Source organism: Spinacia oleracea, chromosome 1, assembly GCF_020520425.1.
Source record: "Spinacia oleracea cultivar Varoflay chromosome 1, BTI_SOV_V1, whole genome shotgun sequence".
NCBI classification, from domain to species: domain Eukaryota; kingdom Viridiplantae; phylum Streptophyta; class Magnoliopsida; order Caryophyllales; family Amaranthaceae; genus Spinacia; species Spinacia oleracea.
Window position 1 is genome coordinate 7,232,577 of NC_079487.1, and position 11,216 is coordinate 7,243,792.

Sequence of the window (11,216 nt, forward strand, 5' to 3'; positions counted from 1 at the left end):
CGCGCAAGTTTCGACGAAAAAATAGGTGAAAACGTCGCCCTGTGTTAACTTTTATACCCAAATGTCGCCGTTGATAAATTTTATACCCAAGTGGCAAAAAGATGTTAACTTTTAGAGGTTGTTTTTTCGGATATCAGATATGTGTGGCAACACACATATCAGCTAAAAGACAAATAGCTAAAAGACAAAAAAGGAAGTACCATTTATGTTAAAAAAGTACCATTCTGTAAAAAAAAAGTACCATTCAGTTAAAAAAAGTACCATTTTTGTTTAAAAAAGTACCATTTAATTTCTTTTTTGTCATTTTTCTTATTTTGTCTTTTGTTATGATATGCATTTGTCCACAAATATCTGATATCCAAAAATACTTCCTCTTAACTTTTATACCTATTTGGTCAATTGGCCTATTTACTAACAGTTAAATTCAATTGTTAGTCACACATGAATTGACAGAGTTGGTCATATTTTGGAGAAAAATAAGAGAGTATATCAATAGCGGTTATTGAGAAGTTACTGACATAGTAGTTATAATGTTATCAACTAGTTTTAGTATGTAACCTCATTTAGTCATATAAATAGACCATACTCGATCTTGTATGACTATTATTCAACCAAAATAGTTCATAACCTGTACTCTATATGACTTTTAGCCAAACTACTCCCAGCATGATCTGATCTTAAACTACTCCCATGACTTTTAGCCAAACACTTCATAGGGAGTAATATCAGTAATTCAAGTTTCATCACATACCAATATACTAGTAGTCTAGTACCATGCATTAAATTTAGCCATTAATTAGACTATATTCTATATTATTGATTTCCATGTATGAAAGCCTTCAAGTTTATATCAGAAGATCCACCCTCGTTAGCAGCTTCAACCGCGAATTCCCTCCATTTCTTAGCATTATCCCTCATCTCCTCACTCTCCATAACCTCCTCCAAACACCTCTTAATCTCCTCACTCTTAACCAAACCACCTTCTTCTTCACTCACCTTGACCCTAACCCCAGTCTTCCATACATCCTCCACCATTTTACCATTCATCATTTGATCTGCCCATTGTGGGAACGCAACCATGGGAACGCCTGTTGTTATACTTTCTAGAGTCGAGTTCCAACCACAGTGTGTCATAAAACACCCTACTGAGGGGTGGGATAGTACTTCCACTTGGGAGCACCAAGGGACTACTAACCCTTGTTGTTTGAGCTCCTCCATGGAGCTCAACTCGTCGTTATGATTTTCTACTTCATGGCTCGCCTTCTCCCTAATGACCCACAAGAACGGTCTGTGGGTCTGTATCAGGGCTTTAGCTAACTCCTCCATTTGCGGCTTAGGTAGCACTGAAATGCTTCCAAATGACACGTAAATCACTGAAGAATTCTTTTCCTGAGAGTTTAGCCATTCCATGTAATCCGCCCCCTCATATTGGTGGAAGAGGTCCCCTCCGAGAGATTTGTCGGAGGGGTCCTTTCCACCAAGGGCGGGGGAGGGAAGGAGGGGGCCTACAGGAATTAAGTTTAACCTCTCAATAGAGTTCAAAGCATGAACTTCTAAAGCTTCAAAGGTATTTACTAGGATTATTGGTTTTTCTTCTTTCTCTAATTGTTGTACATGTTCATGGAATACAAGTGCGAAGGTGTTAAGGAAATTGTTGGAAGGGATAAGGAATGAAGGGAGTTCACGGGCTTTGAGCTTAAATGGCATGTTTGGTAATTCTAACGACCATGAGGGGTCTTTCTCACAATCATTTATAACCTCACGATACCCATTAGAATAATAGTAGTAGATATCAAAAACTATGGCTGGTTGTATCCACAGGAGCGCGGATGGCACGTGACATGCACGCGCCACCTCGGCGGCCCAAGGTGAAGGAATTATGTCCTTAGACATTTCCGGCAATTACTAAATATAAATAGGAATTAATTATGAAGATAATAAGTTAATTATTTTAGTAATCATATTTGCTTGCTAGAGAATAAATGTGATTAGTAGGACAATATTGATTGGATCTACAACTAAAATATATTAATCCTATAAGGTCACACATATAAGCACTAATTGGAATGGGCCCAAAAGGCCTGATGGCAACTGGTCTATTAAGGGAAAGAATGTTGGGCTTTGGTTTTGTGTTAACCTAAAACTCTCACATTATAATAGTTATAATGTCAGGGATTTAGAAATTACGTTCATTCAATATCTGACAAAAAAAGGAAAACACAAAAACCCTAATTCCAATTCTCTAAACGCCGTACATCCCAAACAAAGCAAGAGACAGATTGTGATCGTTCTCTTCCGTACTAGCATACGTGGGATTCAATTGGTGCTTGTGGACTGAGTAGAGGAGCAACAAGTGGGGCTCTAAGATCTTCGAAGCTTGCATACGAACGGGAGAACACGCTTCAAAGGTGATTATTCTTTCGACTTAATCTGATCTATACTATTGTTATGCATGAGATCCTGTGATAGATGTTAGGAAATTGTTTCCTGAAATTCCGCTTTATGCATCTATATGTTCCTTCAGTGGTATCAGTTAGCCCCTTGCATACGTTAATTATGATCATGATTAAAGTTTTATTTTTGATGCATATTCTTGATTATTTTGATTCAATTACGGCAGAATTTAATATATGGGATAACAAGAAAAAATTAAAATATTGATTTTAACAAACAGTCACGGCAATACCCTAGAGCTTCCCAATAAAATTTCGAATTATACTTATATTTATGCAACTAATTATGATTAATTGTATAAATTTAAAATACATTAAAAATATTTGATTTTTTTTTGTGTGCAAACATAAATCCGAAAATTACCAAGGAAAATTCGAAATTTATACGTAAATAATCAGATTATTTAGCCTATTTAATTTCGATTTCGTACCTAATTATGCCCAACAACATTGATTAATTGTGCACAAAATCGTTTTATGCCCAATTTCTTCTATGAACCCTAATTTTATGAAAATTACAAACCCCAAATTCAATCAAATTGTTTCCTTGAAATCTTACCAAATTCACGCAAATTGTTGCACGAATTGAGTGGGAGAAACGGGGATTGTGCAAGGCGGAGGTCGTGGGTTGTTAGGGACGACGGGTTGTCGAGGCAAGCAGAACCGCCCGCAAATCGTTGCGTGGTGGTGGCTGCTGGAGGTTGCGACACGAAAAAGGGTTGCTCCGGTGCTCGCGCAACTCTTGCGTGGAGCCTTCACGGGCTGCTTCAATGGTTGCGACGACCAGCCTGGTGCTGTGTTGTTGCGGTTGCCAAACGTGGGTCTGCAAATTTCCTTTACTCTTCACCGACCCAAATAATGAATGTTGGGGATTTGATTTCCAAAATTATTTTGGCGTTATGTGTGGATGTGGACCACAAACAAGCAATTAATGATACAGTGACTTTTATTCCATATAAATTTTGAATTGCATCAAATTAATAAGAAAACTTCTTTAATTAGTTATTTAAGTTAGTTAAGTTAATTAATTAAAAACAAGATAATTATTAATATGATTATTAGTTAATTAAGGTCATTTACTTTAATTAAGTAAATGAATGAATGATAATATTTTGATATTATATGATATGCGTGTATGGAATATATGATATTTTGTTACAGGTACGTGACTAGTATGGCCCAAAATAGGATAGAAAATACGATCTGCGTATCGTTTTGTATTCTTGTAAATTTTAAATACGATCTGCGTATCGTTTGTATTATTGTAATTTAAGAGTTTAAATTAGATTATAAATTCACTATTGTAAGCACAATGGAGCAAGAAGGTCCAATCAAGATTCAAGGATGGAGATCCAAGAACTATGAACAGGACTTTTGAAGATTTGATCTTAATTTTTTAGGGGCCATACTAGGATCACATTTATTTTTATGCATTTTATATTGCCTTAAAATGCTTATTGAGTTTATGTATGTGGTTATTTAAAGCAATGTGTTCACGTTTAATTAACCAACATAGTAAACTTAGGTCCCAAAATAATATTGAGTTTAAATGCTTTTCCATACAACACCTATAAAGCCTTAGATCATGAGTAATAGGTTCTGCCAAAGCAGGGTGTTGCTTATAATTCCGGGGATAGTAGGGTAGGTTTTTGAAACTTACATGTTAATGTTTGGTTTAACTCAACAAAACTATCAAAAGACAAAGTTTTGGGTTTTGAAGCTAAGAGATAGGAAAATACAAAGAGTTGTTAACCTGTCTACCAAGAGTTATAATTAGTTATAATTAGTAAAATGTTTACTTACCTCGAATACTATAAATTAAAGTAGCAGGGCCAAAGTCCGTTTGATTGTAGTGGGAGGGGATCTTGGTTAATTCTTTATTCAATGGGGACTTCTAATTTTGAATAAAGGGTGGTAGTGAATTGAATTTGTTTAATTGCTACTTTTGATAAACATTATATTGAATCTTGCTTTACTTTTTTATTGTAGTTATCATGTCTGGTGCAAACAACTCTACTTTTAACTTGCGTCCTCTAATTGAAAAAGACAAACTGAATGCTACCAACTTCCTACAATGGCAAATGGCTGTGAGAATTGTTCTCAGAGCGGAAGGAAAAGAAAGTGTTCTTGACAATCCTCTCCCTGAACCCTTGCCAGAAAATGCTACTGCAGCTCAAAAGCGAGCTAGACAAACTCTAGAGGATAACTCCTTGCAAGTAACATGCTTGATGCTTGCTTGCATGGAACCAGAGTATCAAAAACGTTTTGATGGTCTGGATGCCTACAGCATAATCCAGCAACTGAAAACTTTGTTTCAGAAAAATGCTAGATTGGAGAGATTTGAAGCAAACTGCAAACTTCTGGATTCCAAGTTGGAAGAGGGGAAGCCCGTTGGTCCGCATGTGTTCGATTTGATTGGACATTTTCAGACCATGGAGAAATTGGGTTTCCCTTATCCTAAGGACCTGGCAACTGACATAGTCATCAGATCCTTGCCTGAAGATTTTCATAACTTTAAGTTGAACTTCTACATGCAAGGAGGGGAGGCTACCCTGCAAGAGTTGCATGGTTCACTAATTCAGGCTGAGAGAAACTTACCAAGTAAACCTAAACATAAGGATGTTCTAATGGTTAGTAAAGGTAAGCATTTCAAGAAGAAAGGGGCTCCCATGAAGAAGAACAAGGGCAAGGTAGTTGCCAATGAGAACTCTTCAACCAAGCCAAAGGCCACTCCCAAGGCTAAGGTAGCTGCTCAACATGAGTGCTACCACTGCCACAAGATTGGTCATTGGAAGAGGAACTGCCCCAAATATCTGGAGGATAAGAAGACTGGTGCTTTAACTTCAGGTATCTATGTCATAGAAGTTAATTTAACTACAACTGCTTCTTGGGTATTTGATACCGCTTGTGGATCTCACATTATTGGTAATGTGCAGGGACTAAAAAGAAGTAGGAGCTTGAGCAAAGGCGAAGTGGATCTCCGAGTAGGCAATGGAGCAAGAGTTGCTGCTTTAGCTGTAGGAGATTATAGTTTACGCTTGCCTTCTGGTTTAATATTAGAACTTTATAATTGTTATTACGTTCCAGTTATTACCAAGAACATAATTTCTATTCCGATTTTGGATTCGGAAGGTTTTTCATTTCAAATTATGAATAATTGTTGTTCAGCATATTTGAATGGTATGTTCTATGTCTCTGCTAAATTATCAAATGGTTTGTATGTACTAGACTTACAAAACCATATCTATCACATAGAAAACAAGAAACACAAACCAAATGATTTGAACCCTACTTACCTATGGCATTGTCGATTAGGCCACATAAGCTCAAAGCGCATAGAGAAACTTCATAAGGATGGAATTCTCAAATCATTTGATTTTGAATCATTTGAAGTATGTGAGTTTTGCTTAATGGGGAAAATGACAAAGTCTCCTTTCACAGGCTCAAGTGAAAGGGCCAATGATCTTTTAGCCCTCATACATACTGATGTTTGCGGACCTATGAGTACTTTGGCTAGGGGAGGGTACGGGTATTTCATTACTTTTACTGATGATGTGAGCAGATTTGGATATGTTTACCTCATGCGACATAAGTCGGAATCCTTTGAAAAGTTCAAGGAATTCCAAAATGAAGTACAAAACCAACTTGGAAAGAAAATTAAAGCATTGCGATCCGATTGTGGTGGTGAATATTTATCTCAAGAGTTTGGTGATCATTTGAAAGATTGTGGAATACTTTCGCAATTGACTCCACCAGGGACACCACAGTTGAATGGGGTTTCCGAAAGAAGGAATCGAACTTTATTAGATATGGTTCGGTCCATGATGAGTCTTGCTAACCTTCCTGCCTCATTTTGGGGATTTGCGCTTGAAACAGCGGCATTCACACTCAACAGAGCTCCGTCCAAAGCAGTAGAAAAGACGCCATATGAGATGTGGACTGGAAAAGTTCCAAAATTGTCTTTTCTAAGGACATGGGGTTGTGAAGTTTATGTAAAACGTTTACTTTCTGATAAGCTTTCACCCAAGTCCGATAAGTGTCTTTTTGTGGGTTACCCAAAACAGACTAAGGGATACTACTTCTACAACCAAAGCGAAAACAAAGTGTTTGTTGCTCGCGATGGTGTCTTTCTGGAAAAGGAGTTTATTTCCAGAAAAACAAGTGGGAGTAATGTATATCTCGAAGAAATTCGAGATGAGCAACAAATGGATGAGGTTCACACCTCGTCAGAGACGACCCAGCATGAAAATGCTTAGGAGGCGGTGCATTCCATTCATGCGCCTTCTACCGTCCCACTTGGAGATAATCCATGCGAAGTCCCTCAACCTAATGAGGTGGAAACTTCTCCTGTTGTTCCCCAACGTAGGTCTAGTAGGACTGTCATTCCGTCAAAGAGATATATTGATTTCCTTTTGACTGAAAGTTCTGAAATAGAGATTTTAGAACATGAGGAACCTACTAGCTACACAAATGCTTTGACGAGTCAAGACTCCGAGAAATGGCTTGAAGCCATGAGATCCGAAATGGATTCGATGTTTGAAAATCAAGTATGGGACTTGGTTGCTTTGCCTGATGGGGTTAAACCCATAGGTTGCAAATGGATTTTCAAACTGAAAAAGGACAAAGATGGAAACATTGATGTCTTTAAGGCAAGACTAGTGGCAAAAGGTTTTAGACAAATTCATGGTATTGACTATGATGAAACCTTCTCACCAGTAGCCATGCTGAAATCCATTAGGATAATTCTTGCGATTGCTGCCTTTCATGACTATGAGATCTGGCAGATGGACGTCAAAACCGCTTTCTTGAATGGGTTCTTGAAAGAGGATGTGTACATGACACAACCACAAGGTTTTGAAGATCCAAACAGTCCAAGAAAAGTTTGCAAGCTTAAGAAGTCCATTTATGGGCTTAAGCAAGCATCCCGGAGTTGGAACCTCAGATTTGATGAGGCAGTCAAATCTTTTGGCTTCCTCAGAAATGAAGAGGAATCTTGTATATACAAGAAGTTGAGTGGGAGTAGTATTGCTTTCCTAGTATTGTATGTGGATGACATACTTCTCATAGGAAACGACAAGACCATGCTTGATTCAGTCAAGGAATGGCTTAAAAGTTGTTTTTCCATGAAAGACCTAGGAGAAGCTGAATACATCTTGGGAATAAGGATCCATAGAGATAGATCCAAAAGGCTGATTGGACTTAGCCAAGAGACTTATATTGATAAGGTTCTTGCAAGGTTCAAGCAGGAAAACTCCAAAAGAGGTTTCATTCCCATGCAACATGGCATTTCACTTGGCAAGACTCAGTGTCCTTCGACACCTGATGAGGTCAAGCGCATGAGTAATGTTCCTTATGCCTCTGCAGTAGGGTCCATTATGTATGCCATGGTATGCACTCGACCGGATGTTGCATATGCTTTGAGTATGTGCAGCAGATACCAGTCAAACCCAGGAGAGGCGCACTGGATGGCAGCAAAGAATATCCTTAAGTACTTAAGAAGGACTAAGGATGATTTCTTGGTCTATGGTGGAGATAATGAGTTGGTTGCCACTGGATACACCGATGCAAGCTTCCAAAGTGACAAAGATGATTTCCGATCACAATCTGGTTTCATATTTTGTCTCAATGGAGGGGCTGTGAGCTGGAAGAGTTCTAAGCAGAGTACCATCGCAGATTCTACAACAGAGGCTGAGTATATTGCAGCAAGTGATGCAGCAAAAGAAGCTGTTTGGATCAAAAAGTTCATTAGTGAACTTGGTGTAGTTCCTAGCATTGAAAATGGCATTGAGTTGTATTGTGACAACAATGGTGCCATTTCCCAGTCCAAGGAACCCAGATCGCACCAAAAATCCAAACATGTGCTCAGGAGATTCCATCTTATTCGAGAGATCGTTGAAAGAGGGGATGTGAAAGTAAGCAAGGTTCATACTGAGGATAACGTGGCTGATCCTCTGACTAAACCGCTTGCTCAACCTAAGCATGAGAGTCATACTAGGTCTATGGGGCTTAGGCATATGGGAGAATGGCTTTAGTTTGTTTACTTTATGTTTACAATTGTAAAGACATTTATTATGCTTTGAATGTTTATCAATAAAAGTTCATTCTTATTTAATTGTTTGGTTTAGTATTAAATAAAATGTCCAAATAACTTGTGTTTTCAAATAGGATTATCGAAAACGTTTTGATAATGGAACCCTTTAAAGTGAACTGAAATCACAACTTATTAAGTCCCTAGTCTGAATCACTAAATTGGACATAAGTGATTTATGAGAAGACTAGCATGTAATTAATTGATAGTGCAGTTCCATGGGCTATGGAGACATAGGGATGTCTAATTGATTATATGGATGTATACTTGATGCATTGTGACTTGACCTAACTAGATTCTAAAAGTAGAATCAAACTTCTATATTTAGTGGATTCCTTAGACATGAGTATGTCTTAATAACCACGAGACAATTAGTTTAACTTTGACGCTGTTAAACGCCGCGCCGTAAAAGGAGGTTATAAAGGCAGTGATCAGGTGGGCTAAGAATTGAGTGGGAGTTATGGTCATACAAGAGTGAATAAGTCCTCCTATTTGATAGGAATGGTGTCTGGGCCTCTTGATGAGCGAGAACTGAAAATTGCATGGCCATGCGGAATGGGATTAAAAGTTAATCTTTATTTGAACAGTTCGAACTCGGCGATCAAGAAACTAGAGTTTGAGAATAACAGTGTGTTATCAAATTTTGGCATTAAGAGACTTAAGGAATTTAGCATTGCGTTCTTGTCTTCGGACAAGTGGGAGATTGAAGGAATTATGTCCTTAGACATTTCCGGCAATTACTAAATATAAATAGGAATTAATTATGAAGATAATAAGTTAATTATTTTAGTAATCATATTTGCTTGCTAGAGAATAAATGTGATTAGTAGGACAATATTGATTGGACCTACAACTAAAATATATTAATCCTATAAGGTCACACATATAAGCACTAATTGGAATGGGCCCAAAAGGCCTGATGGCAACTGGTCTATTAAGGGAAAGAATGTTGGGCTTTGGTTTTGTGTTAACCTAAAACTCTCACATTATAATAGTTATAATGTCAGGGATTTAGAAATTACGTTCATTCAATATCTGACAAAAAAAGGAAAACACAAAAACCCTAATTCCAATTCTCTAAACGTCGTACATCCCAAACAAAGCAAGAGACAGATTGTGATCGTTCTCTTCCGTACTAGCATACGTGGGATTCAATTGGTGCTTGTGGACTGAGTAGAGGAGCAACAAGTGGGGCTCTAAGATCTTCGAAGCTTGCATACGAACGGGAGAACACGCTTCAAAGGTGATTATTCTTTCGACTTAATCTGATCTATACTATTGTTATGCATGAGATCCTGTGATAGATGTTAGGAAATTGTTTCCTGAAATTCCGCTTTATGCATCTATATGTTCCTTCACAAGGAAGGAAAAGTGTGTATACCAAACATGTTACTCGTTTCCCCTCGGCAACGCTCTTCTCGAAGAGCTCCGCCAAAGTCTCAACCCCGCGTTGGCGGAATTGCTTTAGGTAGATCATGAAGTCCCCATCGATTTCTTTGAAACCGTCGTCGTATCCGTCAGAAAAGGTGGTGAAGGTTATGCCCTTTGGAACAATGGCCTTCTTGAGGTATTGGTGGCCAGAGATAGTGGTAGTGAAGGTGACATCGGCCCCAGACTGTAAGAGTCGCTTAGCGAATTGGAGGGCCGGGTTGATGTGTCCTTGGACAGGGTAGGTTAGTAGGACGAAGTGACGCTTTTGCACCTCCATAGAAGGCGGCGCGTGGTATTTAATGTTGTTGGGGGTGGCTAGGGACGTTGAGAGGAATGAAGAGTATAGGAGGTTATATTTGTAACTTTGTCGGCTATGTGATTTTTTTATGCGTGTGTGTAGTGTGTGGTTTATATTTATAGTGGTGTTAACCAAATGCTAAAAGAATGACGTTTGTTCTTTTTGGAGGTATGATAAATAGTTGGTGGCCACGCTTAACTGAAATGTTGGTATAAGTATTGTCATTGTTGTATTAAAATTTGTCATAACTTCCTAAAAAAATAAATTGAAATGAAATAGAAAGAGTATGGAGACACTTAAATAAATAGCCCGCTAAAAGTGTTAGCATTTACACTGTCATCGTTTGTTTTAAATATTGTCTTTATTGTATTAAAATACTGTATTGTTGCCAATACTTTAATATTTCACTCGACTTTTCAACTTATTACGCGAAAATAACATTTTATCTCTGTATATGGATAAAAATCCGCCGGTAACCAATGATGTATCGTCCCTCTTCCTTTGTGGTGACGAATTCCTTTTGTAGTGACGGATTGAGTGAAGGTTGGCTTACAAAAACAAGTAATTCCATGTGTAACTACTTTTTTCATAAAAAATGACGAATTCCTTTTGTAATGACGAATTGAGAAGGTTGGCTTACAAAAACAAGCAATTCCATGTGTAACTACTTTTTTCATAAAAATGACGTTATTTTTGTTTTTTTTTTAATTCAAAGGAAGAGTAGGAACTCCAAATTAGAAAAACAAATTGAAATTAAACAACTACTAACTAAGGAGGCACTAAACGTGGCAAGGCCACGGCCCTAACATCCTCCTCTAAAATACAATTTAATTCTACTGGAATATTGTTTATGATGTGGATCTTGCTAGCTTGAGTGACGCCGTGATTTACAAGCCAATCCCCTATTTCCTTCACGAAAAATGTATGTGACAACTTTTTTTTTTTT

General features: G+C 37.8%; 1 protein-coding gene across 1 annotated transcript; it reads right to left on the reverse strand.

The window, feature by feature from the left end:
• Nucleotides 1–813: 813 nt before the first annotated feature.
• LOC110781043 (crocetin glucosyltransferase, chloroplastic-like) lies at nucleotides 814–10,556 on the reverse strand. The gene is made up of 2 exons (XM_056831407.1): nucleotides 9,906–10,556; nucleotides 814–1,870 (listed from the first exon to the last, which is right to left on the reverse strand). Exons 1-2 carry the CDS (start codon nucleotides 10,247–10,249, stop codon nucleotides 814–816), a joined length of 1,401 nt encoding a protein of 466 aa, XP_056687385.1. The 5' UTR covers nucleotides 10,250–10,556.
• Between the last annotated feature and the right edge of the window lie 660 nt (nucleotides 10,557–11,216).

Coding starts and splice junctions, on each gene's coding strand:
- LOC110781043 (XM_056831407.1), bottom strand. CDS start 10,249: ATGGAGGTGCAAAAGCGTCACTTCGTCCTACTAACCTACCCTGTCCAA. Junction 1,871..9,905: donor TTGGTATACACACTTTTCCT/TCCTTGTGAAGG, acceptor CATAATTCCTTC/ACCTTGGGCCGCCGAGGTGG.